The sequence below is a fragment of the Neopelma chrysocephalum genome, unplaced genomic scaffold (genome assembly GCF_003984885.1).
Source record: "Neopelma chrysocephalum unplaced genomic scaffold, ASM398488v2 Primary Assembly neopelma1_96778, whole genome shotgun sequence".
NCBI classification, from domain to species: domain Eukaryota; kingdom Metazoa; phylum Chordata; class Aves; order Passeriformes; family Pipridae; genus Neopelma; species Neopelma chrysocephalum.
In genome coordinates, this window is record NW_020925422.1 from 1,558,019 (window position 1) to 1,574,792 (window position 16,774).

General features: G+C 37.3%; 1 protein-coding gene and 1 long non-coding RNA gene across 3 annotated transcripts in view; one reads left to right on the plus strand and one right to left on the minus strand.

The window, feature by feature from the left end:
- LOC113981813 overlaps positions 1-16,774 on the plus strand; it is a 32,909-nt gene that overhangs the window by 2,787 nt on the left and 13,348 nt on the right. For both annotated transcript variants that reach the window (XR_003538536.1, XR_003538535.1), the window contains exon 2: positions 15,266-15,547. This is a non-coding gene — a long non-coding RNA (uncharacterized LOC113981813). The remainder of the gene's footprint in view (positions 1-15,265; positions 15,548-16,774) is intronic.
- Positions 1-16,774, minus strand: part of LVRN (laeverin) — a 47,253-nt gene that overhangs the window by 773 nt on the left and 29,706 nt on the right. Inside the window, exons 10-19 of the mRNA XM_027709403.1 lie at positions 15,645-15,814; positions 14,165-14,241; positions 12,158-12,297; positions 9,947-10,002; positions 9,055-9,208; positions 8,085-8,179; positions 7,257-7,364; positions 3,412-3,582; positions 1,619-1,759; positions 318-393 (exon numbers count right to left, since the gene is read on the minus strand). Coding sequence (XP_027565204.1) covers positions 318-393; positions 1,619-1,759; positions 3,412-3,582; positions 7,257-7,364; positions 8,085-8,179; positions 9,055-9,208; positions 9,947-10,002; positions 12,158-12,297; positions 14,165-14,241; positions 15,645-15,814 — 1,188 coding nt within the window. The remainder of the gene's footprint in view (positions 1-317; positions 394-1,618; positions 1,760-3,411; positions 3,583-7,256; positions 7,365-8,084; positions 8,180-9,054; positions 9,209-9,946; positions 10,003-12,157; positions 12,298-14,164; positions 14,242-15,644; positions 15,815-16,774) is intronic.

A 16,774-nucleotide genomic window follows, 5' to 3' on the forward strand; every position in this document is an offset into this window, starting at 1 on the left:
GAAATATATGGGAGGAGCGGTGAACAAACAATATGAGAAATTAAACAGATGCCAGTATGACAACCTAATGTGCCAGCAGCCCAACTTCTGGTGCATTTTCTGTAGACATCATGGCAAAGGTTATCTCTACAGATAGATTTTATAGAGAAAAATGAGACAGTTTTGATAGAATTTATTGGGACTCAGCTCCAAACCTGAAGGTTTGGAACACATCAAAATTATGTCCTATGATTTCTTTAAAAAACAAGAGATGTAAAAACCTGTATTTACAAACTGGCAATAAAGTTAAAACTGGTAATAAAGCTTCTCTGATTTACCTCTTGGATCTGTACATCTGTATTGACAAATCTTCCCATGACTTTTAATACATCATGCAACAATTCCTGCCCATATCTGTAAAATTGAGATAAAGGTCCTTCAAACAGCATGCTAGCAAATATACTAAATTTCATCTCATTTGAAAATACTTACACTAGTTAGTTATTATTCACTCTGTTGTAAATACCAACTAAGCTGAACTTTGTAATTGTGTACTCTTTTTCCCTTTTAAAGAAATACCATTAACATTCAATTTAGACATTTTAGCAGGATGAAGCACAATAATTATCCTTCATTTCCATTTCCTAGTAAGATCTGGTATTTTTACTTTGGTGACATGAATTCTTTGCCCAAAACAGATAATCTTTGTGAACCCACACAGCCAAACTGAGCTAGAAAGGCTAAGCAGTACTGATTCTAATGAGTTTGTGTTTCTGTTGGTATCTGAGGATGGTGTATAAATAAACACTCGCACTATTCTTTTAGTTTGAAAATAATGGGTCAATTTCCCAGCAAATATTTCATCAACACAGAAAAGCTTTGTGAGGGAACAAGTTGGTATGATGCAAATCTGCTACAACTTGCCTTTTCTAGTGTTAGCAATAAAGTTACACATTTGAATGTACAAAATGGCTGGTTTTGGTTATGCTGCCACTAATGGATCACAGTGACCTTCTCTGCCATCACGCAGCTGGAATGTACTCTGTCAGCAGCCCTACTGCTTTTCACCAGTGCCAAGGAGAGAGGGAGTCTTCAGACATCAAAATACTTGCTCTGCTCAAGACAGGTAGCCCAACCTCACCTCCAGTTTACCTGCAACAGTGCAGATAGGCTGGAGGTGGATTAGGACTTAAGTCAGGGAATAATATTGTAGTTTGTCCTACCAGTGCTTGCCCAGCTGCATGCTCTAATCCCCCATCTATCCCTACTCTCTTTGGAAAAAAGGTTATGATCTTGTTCCATCATTTTACACCCATGCTTGTGAAATGCTAGTAGATAAACTCTATTTCTAAAGTCAGAGTTTCCAGGAAACCTAACACTTAAAAGCACTGAAACAGTCATGAACAGACTAATTTTTAAAGTGTTCTATGTTTGACATGAGCTCTTCTTTGACATTAAGCCATGATCATAGTTGAATCCTCTGAAAACTCTGTTCTGCACACTTTAGAAATTGAATCAATCATTACAAATAGCCACCTGTGGAGGGAAATCTTCACCCGAATTTTACAGCTTAAAGTAAAGATGGAGGAAGAAGCCAAAGGGCCACAGAAATAAAAGGAAGCTAAAGCTGCTAACTTACCTTTCACTTAAAAGTGACCAATTTTCGGTAACAAATTCCCAGGCCATACGGTGCCCAATATCCTTAGCCACCACATTTAAGATGACGGTTGAAGTACAGTTAGAAGAAAATAATGTATCACCAAGTCCATATTGCAAATATCTGATAGAAAAGAAGGTAAGAAATGCACCAGTCACTTGCTGCTGATCATGCCAATGATCTGGAAATATATCTCAAAAAATATCAGCATGTGGAAGGTTATACCAAAGTTGGTGTCACTCTGAGCTGTGTATTCAGCTTGGGTTTTGTCCTTAACATTGCTGAAATCCCATTCTTGCACACTAACTCTTCATGTCTTAGTAAAGTGACGGTATAGCATACCAGGTGGGCATACAGGCATTTCTTATCTTTGTTACAGAAAGGCAACTGCTCCTACCAGACAAGCCAAAGAAGGGCAAACTGCTTCTCACTTTCAGGAGATTCACTTAGCTGTGACACACAGAGGTGACCTGTTTATAAGGGTTCCCTACAACAAGACCCAGGAAGAAGCTTTTTCATGGGGGTTAAGGCAGGTTCCAGAAGTACTTTAGGAACTACCAGCCAGTGATGTCAGTGGCAGTGACTGCCTGAATATCTTGAGAAGGTAAGTAAGTATTCTCTTTGTTGCCTCAATCTTTCACACCTTTCATGCTCCTGTTTTCAAAGGAACACTTCTAGAGTTATTCTTCTCATAGGGTCTTGCAGGCAGCTGCTTTATGAGTATAGTAGCTGAGTTGGGTTTCTCGCATTTGCATGCCACCACTATGCTTAATATAATGAAGAAAACATTCTGAGGGCCAGGAAAAGCACAGCTTAACATTCCTCACCCCAAAAAACTTTCAGGGTGGCATTTGAAAAAACCCAATTGGCTTATCAGCTACTAAGGCACAGGGAAGAAGAAGCTCATCATGACTCCCTGAACAATAAAGGATCATAGGTTAGGGGGAAAAGCAGCTTTAGGTAGTGTAAACATGACAGATTAGAGAATTCAACGTCAACATCTTTTTACCGGTAAAGATATGGATGTCAGTAAAAGAAAATTAACACTGTATTCCAAATTGTGTTCTGGAAACATTTGGACAAGACTCTTAGATATTTGTCTTAACTTTTTGGTTGCCCCACATGGAGTCAGGAGGTAGACTTGATGACCCACATGATCCCTTCCAGCTCAGGATATCACATGATTCTATCACTCTGTGAAGCTGGAAATTTAAAAACCCACTACTTTTCAGTTGAATTTGCACTTCAAATGGTGAAAAGCTTGCTAATAAGTCTCTTTGCACTTTTGCCTTTAACCTGAGTGAATTTGCTTCTGCACAGAGGCTAATAGGCTATGACATTTCTGTTTGGAAACAAAATAAGCAGGAGTGAAGGAGTTTGGTAAAATTATGTAAAATCATAAATGATAAGGGAAAATGTCAAAGCAAATTATAATTACTATTTTTACAGTGCATAGGGTGTGGGCAGCCCATGGGTTCCAAGTTAAAAACCAACACAAAATAATTCATTTTAGTTCAAAAAGGTCACTAGATACATTGACAGAAGACAGGCCCAGTGCTGAACGTGACACCGGTGTTGTATCTGCAGAAGGATCATTTATTTGTGTTTGCCCTGTTTATTATACTTGCTCCGTAAGAAAACTTATGATTCTTCCAGTGGTCAACAAGACACATACTTCTGAGGCAGACAAACCTCCATCAGATTTGCATAGCACAGTATTCATGTTCTTATTATTTACTTCTACATACACAGAGATATGCTTTGATCAGGGTCACCTGTAAAGTAACCATGACTCTTTGGCACAGCTCATGGCAGAGAGCAGGATGTCTTTATCGTCCTCTGTGGAGTCAGTATGGGTATACATTTCCCATGCAAAATTCCATTCTTTATCACTTCCCAGAGCAACACCATAGCAGCACACTGTTCCTCTAATTAAAAAGGGAATTCTGCAAGGCAAAGTAAGATTAAAAGGTATTGTACTGTTGTAGAGGCAAAACCAGTTGTTAATGCATAATGGAAAGCAAATGTTTATTTCCAGTTAAAAGATAGACATGAATGAAAATATAAAATAACAGTGTAAATAAAGATGGGAAATTTGATTGCTTTTTTCATTATTTAAGCATTGAAAAAACATGCAGTTTAAAGGAAAACCAAAACACCCCACATTTTTTAGGACAGTTGAACCAAGCTATTTTTTTTTTACAATGCCACTGTTTCCCAGCCTAGGAAATCGCATCATCCCAGACATGCCTTTTTAAAATTTCTTCAGTGAATGCATCTAGTAGGAAGGTCCATTCACAGCACAAATGGAAACAGAGGGACATTTCTCCATGCAACAGGCAGTCCCCTATTACTCCCACCCCAGGGGAGAGTCCTCAACATGGCAATGAATTTCATAACAGAAACTGAATGCAAACATGATCAGTGTAATACTCGATGTACAAAGGCTGAATAGAAAATTTCTGCTGTGGTGATGATGTGTCTCTGACATTAAGACATTGTCAACACTTTCCAGTGACATCAGTATTCTACTTTGCAGGCTATCTAAAAACAGTTTCAACTAATGGTATTTTGGACTAATTCTCTGTAGAAGAATAGTTCCCATTGCTACAAATAAAACATTTAACTTTTCAATAGCATATTGTTAATCTGCTCATCATTACATTAGACCAAGATTGTAAGTAGAGGTGTAAAAACTATCTTCCATCAGGAGATACACTTGGAAAAACAGGCAAGTTTCTGGTCACAAAAGCCAGTCTTCAGGCCCGAAATTTGAAACAGGAATTTCAAATTTAAATACAATTTGAGAAAAATGCCTGAGTTTCAATAGATCATCCTAGAGAAAATGAGGATGATGCCAGCAGAAAGAGAGCCAATGTTAGCCAGATGGAAGGATATATGAAACCAATCTTCAAAGCAAAAGGAAGTTATAAACTCTGGAAATGAAGGACTAGTGGGAAAGAGGGAGAGAGTTGGGTGTTTTGCATGACAGACATCACTTGTTAAGAAGTGAAAATGCAAGATGCAGGGATTTTGGTAGTCCTGTTTTGGGTGGGGCATATCACTGGCATGATAACAAAGTGGGGGCATATTTAATATTTATTTTAAAAAATACTTTGTATTCATTTACCTAGATAGTTGCTGTAATATAAGGAGTTTGCCACCAAGAATGATGCTTACTGAGATTGCGTGGTTATGACAGGATAAAGAATAGTCCTGTGAGGAATCCTTCTATGACAGATCTTATTTGAGTTACAGGGTCTAGTCATTTGTTCAATAATCATTTCATAATGTTGCGGTAAGGGGCCACGGTAAGGTAATAACAGAGTAAAGCTCTATTGGCCAAAGTGCATCTATTTATTTTGCAACTGCAGTAATTCCAATAGTTGCAGGAAAATTTTGGTTACTAAGTGTAAAGTTGTTGTGAGTCAAGTGCAGATAGACAAGTTCTGTGTATCATTTAGCTGTAGCTCTGATGTTCAGCATTCAAGGCAGGCTGGACATGCAGCCTGCTGTGGGACAATGGTCTGCTGGCTGGTAACATCTATGATGGCCTGAAGTGGTTATCTTGTGTAGTTCCCAGGCAGAGTCACTATGGTACAGAGGAACTTTGGAGCTTGAAGGATGTGAGTTATTAATCTTGATATTTTTCCTGGGAGTGATTGTATGGTTTGATATTACTGGCCTGCCAGGATTCTCTCATTTTTGGACCTTAGGGAAGATACGAAAAGCTGCTGGAAAGCAGGGTAGGTTATTTTACATTGTTTTCTTGGAGCCAATGCAGAAGTGATGTAGTGATTTCTGAAATTTTGAGGATGATAAAAGAATATGGGAATCTTTAGTAAATAAATAAAATGTACAGCAACACTGTCCCTCCCTCTAGGCTAATTTCCTTCCATCAGAAGAAGACAAGCCAGTAATACCTCCACTGAGAAAACATTAATTAAGCAAGTTCCACTACACTACTATAAGCAAAAAAGAGTGAAACTCGGAAACTGGCTGGGAATCACAGCTCTTGGCTTGTTATTTTCCTGAAACAGATAAAAATGCACTGTAACATGTCCAGTTAAGTTCTGCCAGAAACTGTTTGGAGATGTTTAGCTGAAAGTCAATCACACAATTTAAAACAGAAAAGCATTATTCCCTTCCACAGATGTGAAAATCCTACTGGGTTCCACCTTTGGCAGAACAGCTATAGTGTCCTATTATGAATTTGCTCTCAAAATGGAGAACATTAAAGCATCTAAAGGGATCTGTCTGTGAAATATGAGTCAAAAGTGTATTGTGCCCTTTTCCTTTCCTACCCAGCACATGGAAGTCTCTTTAACTCCATGGTAACTGTGACCTGTCACTTGAAATCTAAGAAGGGTCCTATCTCCTTTTGGTTTTTTTTCCTTAAAACATGATCTTTTTTTTTCACTTAACAAAATTCAGAGTTGCGTTTTTCTCCACACTTATAGTCCTGTAAAGTCCTTTTGAACTTATCTCAGTGCTAAGGAGGATACCAAAATTAATATTCTTCATCTAATTCAACCCCCAATATATTAATATTTCACAGACTCGTCAGGATAAATAAGGTATGTAGCATTCCACTAGAAAAAAACCCTCAAATATTATTAATAGGGGAAGATAAGTGACTCTTTTGAAAACTGATTGAGAATTCTGCATAATATTGTTGTTTCTGGTGTGGAATAGTAAGAATATTCTCTCTGAAAAGTAACAGAATGTATTTAGGCTATTTAAATATTCAGTCTAACTGCAAAGCTCAATTGGGTTTTTATGAGGATGATCACTATGAAGCTATTTTAAAAACACAAACATAAAAGTACAAGTTCAGTTTACTTAGGCAACTACATATATCAGTGGAGATGCAAATAACAACAAAATATTTATCACAACTACAACAAATAAAAATAGACTTTAAATATTCACTCACCAGTGCCAATACTATTTGACTATTGCATAGAAAGACATCAAAAGAAAGAGGGAGGAAAAGAGAATGAGAATTTCAATATACTGTAAATCTTCTTTAACCGTGAATACTTGAATACAGAAAGATTCTTTCTGGTGGAGTCCAGACTCCACTCTTACAGACCAGGCACCTGACCACTAGGCTCCAGTAACAACATAAGAATTGACAGCTGTTCCCAACTCCTCTTTACTCAAATAGAGAACATGCAAGGCAACTTGGTGGGCTCACCATGGGCAGATGCCTGTATCGTACAAACACCATTTCACTCAGTATTGCCAAGAGAAGCTTAGAAGATGAGTTGATATACGTGATAAGCCTAAGGCTGTATTGCAGCAAAGGCACTGGACCAGATGGGATTTTAGCAGTAATATGAGGTTCACCTGTTACATGGCTAACCAGATTTTGGTCTTCATGGCAAAAATCTGCATCCTCCAGCCTGTAAAGTCTATGCAAAAAGCAGTAATTATGAAATCATCATAAAGCTGGGATTTGGGGAAGAGAAGGGGCCTGGGGGGGGCACAGTCAAATTCTATCATTATGTCAAGAAATAAGAGCAGTGTACAGAGGCATTTCTGGTTTTGCCTCCCCGCTTTAACTTTCCAGGTCACTTAGGCATGCACACCTCTAAGAACAAATCAGCATTCTTACTTGTACTCAGGGTTGTCTATCCACTTAGCATACAGTCCAGATGACAGGTCCAAACAATCTTGGAGGCCCAGCCAGCATGCTGTTGCAAAAAGTTTTTCCAAATATGCTCTTGAAAGGAAGCCAAAATAGTAAGAATAAAAGATATGCATTCCACATTTGGAGTACTTGAACTGTGTTTGACTACCACAGTCTCAGTACATGATGTCATTAACCCAAGAGAACCTCTATTAGGAACAGTTGAGGTTTAATAAAATAATAAAACAATCAGCAATGGACTCCTGACATTAATATAATGAATATTAGTGAGGCAACAAATGTACTATATTTTTTTCTTAGTTTTTTGTGTGTTTTATATCTTCCTTGGTAGTTTTAAGGTCCTAGTTTTAAGAAAATCACTCCCACATTCAAGCCTGTGTCCTAGTTTTAAGAAAATCACTCCCACATTCAAGCCTGTGGCAGCAGTGGCCTTGCAAAATGAGGTATTTTAAAGTTTTAATGATTGATCCATAAATCATATCTTAAGTTCACTGCTGTCATTTTTGCTCCAACTAGTGGCAGCCTGCTGAGCCTCTTCTCTGACAAACAAAAAGCTACCACTCAGATCCTTAAACTATCATCTTTTATGCTCCTATTCTGATATTGCAGTTTCATTGGAGGTGTCATCATAATTAATAGACACTTGTAGGACAGTAAAAATAACGAGTCAGTTATGTTCACATTAATTAGAGAATTATTCCTGTATCTTGTATTTTAATTTACACAAGCAAACTGCAATGCATCAGATCCAATCACACCAGAACAAACTTTTGAGAAAAGCAAAATACTTACTGAGCAAAATAGTCATCTTCCAAAGCATCAATATTTTTATGAATAAAACCTGCATAATAATGGTATATTGGCAACATTCTCTTTAAAAGGTATTTCTTTTAAAAGAAGGGAAAGAAAAATTACTTTCATTTAGATACAAGTTTTTATTTTTCTGTGTTTCTTATATACTCAGATTTATGCTAAATATTTACCACTATTAATTTCTTGACAACACAACACATTAAAATAAAATAAAAAGTGGATCTAAAATTCAATAAATCTGTACATAAATTCAAACTGGCAAGTTACCATTTCACATTACTAGGACCTTTGAAATCATTTAGAAAGAAAACACTCATTCTCAGAGAAAAAGAAAACAACTTTCTCGATATGAAGTACTTTGTTAGTCTCACGTATTTTAAACCTACCTCTATTTTCTAGAACTTAAGAGAACTAATACTGTGGGATTGTACTTTAAACAAAAGTGAAATCTTCAAATAGAAGTCAAGGAAATTAATATGACAGTATCACCTCAGGGAGTCAAATATGTGAGAGAATCATCTCATTTAGTATCCAAACCCAATTCCTTCTTTCTCTCCATGAAGATGAGCTGAAAGGCAGTTCAAACCACAGAGCACATATACGCTGTATGCCCTTTATACACAGCAGTGCTAGTCCTTTCACTTAATACTGATAGCCATATTTTCCAGATTCTCAGTTTTACAAAACCCAAGGATGAAGCTTAATGTAAAGAATGTAAATATATTTCTGTTTTATGCTAAGAATTGCTCAATACTTATCATTGACTAACATACACAATTAAGTACCTCCTCCTATTAAAAAAAAAAGTTGACAAAATCATGCAAAAGGAATGACAAGAATTCTGGCACATCATAGTCATCATTTCATTCTTGAGAATTTAAAAAGCTTTAATTTTAGACTGATGTATTTACATGATCTAGATCTTTGCTATCTAACAAAAAGGTCATACCTTTAAAAGTGGATATACTTCGTAGTTCTTCAGTGTACTTTCCAAATCCTTGGGTACTAGGTTTAACAATACCATATTCCATATAAAGAGTTCATCTTCTCTGGCAAGGTACTTTGTTAATTCAAGTGCTGTTTCAATCTGAACATATCCAAACCTATGTGGAAAAAAAAAAAACAACAACAAACCCCAAACACATTTGTGAGGATACTTCTGTACTTCACAGTTACATTCCTAATTAAATACCAGTTTTGAGCTCTCTTATGAAAAAGGACATTTGTATGAGAGAAGGAATAGGAATTTTTACTTCCTCCTTTCAGACCTACCTCCACAGGACCTGAAGGGGGGCAGTATGCTTTGGCCACCTTGTCTCTGAGGTCACTCATCATAAGTGTCTGATACTTTTGGGATCTCTGGTATGTTTGAGGCACAGATACACTTAATGCTTCTTCAGCTCCCTACAATATTGCTGACCTCTGGCACCACGGACATGAACAACCAAGTCATGCATCAGCAAGAGAAATGCATGAGGTATTAAGAGTGATGCAGTACAACAGCATAGCTGAGATAGCCCAGAATAAATTACAGAAAATTCAGAATCTACATTTGGAATCATTTTTGGGTTACAGCAAATACAGCTTAGCCCCTAAAGAACTCGTGGCAATGCCATTATTTGAAATAATTTTCTAAGATCTGGAACAAAAGTTAAAAGAAATTTTGAAATAAATCACTTAGCACTGACAAAGGAAGGGATTAAATAACTCCCCCATCATTTTGTCAAAGCAGTTGTTCTTACGAGGCACATATGGGTAGGAATGAAGGAAGCAGAAGTAGCAATCTTTAATGCAATCATGTTGTTTAATCATTTTCTGTGACATATTCGAAACATACTTACTTTGTCAAGGCAAAAACATCATCTATCAGCTGGAATCTGCTGACAGCGGGAATAGCCTGCAGAAAGCATTCACGTGGTGTTAACAGATCTAAACATGTCATTAAGAGTTTAAAAAAGCTTTACTGTGTTACAGAAGGATAAGACAAGTCCCGAGTAGTTTTTCTAAGTCAAAATAAGTCTACAAAATGGATTCTGCGTTTTAAGCTGAAATTATTTATGTGCTTTTAGGGATGTTTGTGTTTATATATATATTTATATATATATATACAGCTACATAATATAGTTTTATATATAAATATACAACTACAGTACATCAAGCACAGAATTTCAAGACCCTCATACTTGGACACTGTCATAAAAATAAAATATGGAAATAACACATTTCCTAAAAATATCCTAGTTATATAATTTTGGTACTCCTTTTATCCTTTTGAGGTGTGAATTCAGAATAGGTATTCAATCCAAAGCAGAGTGTCTTGCACTATCATGAATTAAAAGACCAAGGCACAGCCATGGGTGAGCGTGCCTACAGCTCATGCTCTTTTGAGGACTGCTGGTCCTCTTTGTCTCCTCCCTATTCCGTGCCCCTTCAGCCTGCCCACTGCTTGAGCAAATATTCCCACCACTGACTGCTGGAAGCATAAAGCAGTGCAGAAATGCAAAGCTCAATGTGCGGTGTTGAAACCGGGTGGAGGTCAGGTGGTTTGTGTTGCCATCCACCAGGGACGAATGCGAAGTGGGACGGGAGCTGCACGATCTCGTTCTTCTGCTTGATATCAAGAAATATTCTGTATAACGCAACCGCAAAGAATGGATGCTTTTGCACAACTGCTACCAAGAAATATCCCCACAAAGAACAGATGGTTTGACCACAGTCCCACCCACAGCACTTTGCACAATAACAGTTAATAAGGTATAGAATGTACCCTGATTTCCCACCTAACTGGGGGATGAGAGTCTGACACAAAGTTGTAGGGACAGATCTATGTGTTCATCCTCCCCATTCTTCCCAGAAGGGACGCCTTTTGGTAAGGCTTGCGTACTTGGCCACGCTGAGTGTTTTCACTCTGGAAATTAAGCTTGTGATTGCAGTGTTCTGCAGTTAATGCATTTATCATTAGCAATCCAAAAGAACTGCATATGTTGCATTTAATAACCCGTGCTATTTGTAACCCAACTGCCTTGTTTGAATGTCACCAGATCTGCAGTTAATAGACTACTCGTGAACCTCATATCAGGCCGATAGTTACGTCTTTACAACACTGCATGGTGCCAAAAAATGGTCCCAAGTCAGCACACACCTAATTTCCTGCTGACTTAGTTTGCTGTGAAAGAAAAAAGCCTATAGGAAAGGAAGCCTGTGTGCTGTAGAAAGGTTTAATGTGCTCTGATCATGTCCAAACTTTCTAGAGAAGTCCGACTGTATTGACTGCTATTATGTTGAAAGGTTAAATTTTCTTACTGTTGTTGCCAAAACCAGTGACCTGACCTTCGTCTCACTGTCAGATTAGGCAAGACTGGATACTGTGCAACACCATATACAGTCACAGTTGTTCTGTACCGCTTTCACTTTCAGTCCCGGCTGTGGCAAGTCAGGGGTGGAATGAAATCTACTCTGAGTTAGTGTTTATAGAGGACTCAAAGAGCCCAAGTAGAATTGATTGGAACTTTTAAGAACATTTTCCACAAAATAAAAAACAAAAAGAAAAAACACACACACAAAAAACCCAACCAAAAAAAAACAAACAAAAAAACCCCCACATATAAAACCCAAGCCAGAGGATTTTTTTGAAATTTCAATGCAGAAATATTGTGGTTTGAAGAAATGAGGAAATAAAAAGCTTTCTCTCAGCTTTCCTTTTCCATGGTTGCCTAATACCAGATGAAGCTCCGTCACACATTCATACTGGTAGCTCCTTGAGCCAGATTTGAAGAGACTGGAAGAACCACAAGTTGTTAAGACAACTTTGAAGACAGAATGCGATGTAAAGTTATTTTTCATGCTTGTGTGAAACTGTTCAGGCCTGTCCTCTTCTCTATAAAAGGCTGCCAGTGACTTTAGTGGTGCAATGGTGGATCATTTCTTCTTATGTAATATGTGAGTTTCTCATTATTCCTAGTTTTCATCAATGTGATTCTGGGTAAGAACTGCAAGAAGAAATATATGGAAAGAGTCTTCTTATAAGCTTGAGAAAACAAACATGATCTTACCTTTGGATCATTTTCAAGCAAGTGTGCTAATCTTTTCAAGTTTAATTGGTCATAGTTCACCCTGTAGTATCCACTTAAATTTACATTTAGCAGGATCCAGTCATATTCTGACTCCAATACTTGCATTTCAGGAAATACTTCTGTAAAGTGACATTAGAGTATATCATTTTATTTTCTGCGCACTAAATTGTCTTGCTTTATGAACACTAGACTTGGTGATCCTCTGAGATCTGAGGTGGGAGTTTGAGGCTGGACTCAAAGAGAACCCCTCAAAAGCTCAGTGCATTTGTGATCTCTGCTCTGCTCAGCAGAATAACTTCAACTAGCCACTGACTCCTCTAGTACTGAGCACCTTGAGATTGCAAAGGGAAGGCTGAAGGCCCATTTTGCTCCTATACTTTAGCTCATAGGCAGCTGTGAGAGTTCAGAAAGTTTACCCAAGAATAAACTCTCTGGATGGGAGCGATACCCTCTCATGCCTCCTGTAGAGCATGCACCCTCAGCACACCTGTTGCTCCCAGTGCTGCTCTAAAACACAGTGCTCAGTACCTTACAGAATAACTGACCTTACCAGTATTCACATAAATGGACATCAAAATCAAAACAGATAAGTTTAAGCAAGGGATAAGTAATTGAAAATGCTTATTTTAAATAAAATAGTCCCAAAGTCCTTTTGAGTAACATCACTCGCTAAAGGCTTCCTTCTGCAGTCCATTTCATCTTACTATTACCTATTCATATGTTCTTGTCTGATTGAGTGCTCCTGATAGTGCATTTGAAAGAGCCAGTGAAGCCTTGAAGGGTCTAAGCTGCCTCATCAGAAGAGTGTTCAAATGCTGGTTTAACTGGCTACAGTCGTCCTGATTTGAGAAGACAAACTCTCTTAAGACAGTAAGTCAATACTGGTGAGTAGTCTAGACCCAGCACTGCTTTATTCTGAACAGAAGGCTGAGACCTAAACGTTTAGACAAAGCAAGTACCGCAGGATTCATCCTGTATTCAGAGGAGTATGCATCCCTTTTCTGCTTATTTACTTGTCCGTATACCATGAAATTAATGAACACTCAAGCTATCCTGTTGTCTGAAAAAGAGGGGAATTAACTTTTAGCCACTGCAAACAAGGGTGAAGAGCTGCAATACACACATAGTGTATTGTAGTTTTTCTTCCTAAGCATTCCGATGCATTAGTCTCTGCCTCTCTTTGTAACTGATCTAAAACCTGAAGGAGTCTGGGGCTGACTTGACAAAGAATATGATTGCCCCATTCTAAAGATTACATTTCTTCTTTTCTTCTTCTATAAAAAATATAGTTGTTCATTGGAAAGCACTGAGTTGGGAAAGAACAGAATTTTTTATTTGATTGCAGATGCCCATAAACTCAATTTTCTAATAAAAGACTTTTAGACTTTTTAACATCCTACTCTTTTGATGAGTATTTTTCATTTAATTTGCATAAACAAATTAAATTAAATAGTGTTAAAAATATTAATTTTCTGTTATTACAGATATTCATGTGCAATTATGTTGGGTCACTTCCCACAGCTGGTTTTAATTTTTTCAGTCTTGTATCTACTCTGTGAGCTGATAATTTTCTGCTATTTCACAGCTGAAATCCTATCTATACTCAAAACCTGGCGTTAACATCAATGAAATCTGTTGGGGTAAGAATAATACAGGAGCCTGAGGTCCTAGGAGTTTGAATTTATGTAAAAAAAATGACAAAATCAAAATTACTGTGGAAAGCTCTACTCATGATATGTGTTGTACCATATTATTAAAAACATACATTGAAGTTTGATGCAACATAGGAAAAAACCCCATTATATTGACCTAATTGAAAATCTACTGCTATCATAACACAAAATCATTACAATGGATAAAGATAAGCATTTCTGTATTAAAGTTTTATCTCCCTATTAAAATCAAAATATATCCTCTGTTTATAGAAGAGTTTGGAGTGTTTTTGTTAGTTTGATTCTAGTATGTATAAACAAATACATTACTTACTGCTGCTTTTATCTAGCCACATTAAGGGTTGTGATGATCCATTTCTCATCCAAGAAATAGGAATAATCCATGTGTTACTTAACAAAAAAAAGATACAATAAGATTAAATCTTATGCTTTAAAAAAAACCTTTTAGCTCACACTAAACTGCATTGCAAATTAGTTCCTTGTTACAAGAATATCCATCTACCTTCTCTCCTCTCTGATGCATGAAACCTCATCAGATGGTAGTACTAAATGCTGGGTCAGCATTTAAATTCATCATAAGGGAATTTTAGCATGGCTTTAAATAGGCACTCATATCAAGAATATTGTTCAATGCTAGGTATTTGAATACCATAGTCTCCCTCTGCTCTCTTTCTCTCTTCAGGCAGTAATTCCCCTCACTTATTACACTTCATCCTATTTCTGGAGAACTTAAAGCTGCTTTTCAGAAGGGTATCTACTAAAACAAAGCCCCATGCAAGCAATACAACTGTGATTCAAACAACTGTAATTTCTTTTCTGATGAAATGTAAAACTCCTGGTGAAACAGATGAAAGCTTCAAAACCCTTAAAAATTCCACAATATACGTCCTGAATTTTCTTACATTCACCTGGTAATTTGCTCTTGCTAACTGTAAAGGACTTCATATTTGTAACTTGGAATTTCTTATCTGAGATAACCAAAAATACTGGATGGACTAATGCTCTGCAATTCTTAGAGCTTGGGAGCAAAGGAAATTCTGTGGCTCTTGTCAAAATTTATTTGCCTATTTGTATCACCAGCAGTAGCTGCCAAGAAAAAACTGCTTTGGGTTTTGCTCTCCTTTACACTTTTCCCCCATGTGATCTCATTGGCTCCATCCATGCACCTCAGTACTCATGTCGTCTGCTGAATTTCATGAATGTTCAAACTCTAGCCAGGAGTTTCCAAAGCGGGTCACCAAAGGTAGCTCCTTCTATCACCATTTTTAGACACTTAAACAAGCAGCACAGCTTTCAAAGGGCACTCAGCAATGATCACTGACAGGAGCTCTAAACTGCACATCAGTTATCAGCACTTTCTGAGAAAGGGGCCAATTATAAAAGTATTTAAATGCAACCATTTTATCCTTGTCAGGAGGAAGAGGCTGGGAACATGTGCGCTGGAAAGAAGCTACAGCATGGTTCATCCAGATTCTCAGTCTGTATACCTGAGAGGTGAGGAAACAAGAAAATGCCGAGCAAAAATCCTGCCTGCAACATATTCAGGATCTATGTTTGTCTTTATTATTATGTGGCTGGAAAAGTCATTATTCCAGAGGAAAGCACCCTTTTGGCAAAACAAGCAGAGTTTGAACTATTCCAAGCTCCAGTCTCAAACAGATTTTACTTAACAGCTCACGACAAGAAAAATCAACAAGTTAAAAAATCAGATCATCAAAACATAATGTGCTAACTGAACAGTTTCCTGAAAAAACATGGTATAAACATACAATGAAAACACAAGCTAAACATACTTGTTAGGATCAGTACTCCTTCTATTCTTTTTATTAAGGAATTGTTCCTGTCTGATTGTTCCAGTGGTTATATTTAATGTTAAAACTGGAAACCCATTTTGGCATGTCCAGGAATCCATTATTTGCTTTACAGATGCTGGCAACTGAACTTTATCCTGTGCATCTATGACCTGCAAGAGAAAGAGGAATGAGAAATATTTATGATAAACAGCTACTTATTGACATTGCTTCAGCAACACTTTGGGGGTTGTTCTAACATATTAGAGAAAGTAGCTGCTTAGCAGTTTGATGATCTTTGGCTTATGCAAAAAATCAATGTAACAAAGTCCCAAGGACATTTTTGACATTATAATAAAGACAGCATAAGCCTTTTTCAGGAATTATGAAATACTGAGATGATATTTCTCATTCTATAACCTGATTGCTAACTTTTCTCTTTTTAGTGTTAATACCCTTACAACCCCTGTATGGCTATGACAGACTTGATTTGTTAATTTCTTTCAAATAAAGCTGCCAGAACACAAAGATTTTTAAGTGTTCTAATGAACAAATTGAATAGTGAAGACAAATTGAAAAAGATACTGAACTAGAGTCCAAACTAGTGTGAATTGATACAGTCTTCACTAGCTTCAGAGATGTGACAAACTTGCACATCTGAAATTGTAGGACTCTCATTCTTAACTTAAGCCTGAGTCTGCAACACAATAGAAGCCTTCTTTAGAGGAACAGGAAAGTGGATTTTTAAAAAAATAAACCTATTATTAGGATCTGTGTTCTTAATCAGATTTCTGTGAAAACCATCGAAGAGTGAAATGCTGAGCTGCCGCCCTGAGTATAAACCTTGCTGGATCCATGGCATATCAGCATCTTTGATCATCAAGCCTAAGTCTGATCTGACAAAACTTAAGCTCCAGAACAACAGGCTATGCAATTTCACGTAGGCTTATGCAATCACCATGGAACTCAAAACTCAGCCTGGTGTCGATTCCCCATCTCATCTCTCTACTCCTTGTACTTAGTTCCACTGATCTCAGGTGCAGTAAAGCAGCCAAATAAGCACTCGAGAGGACATTAGCTGAAAAAAACAGCAAAGCAAACTTCATATGAGAGAAAGACCGCACTAGGGATAG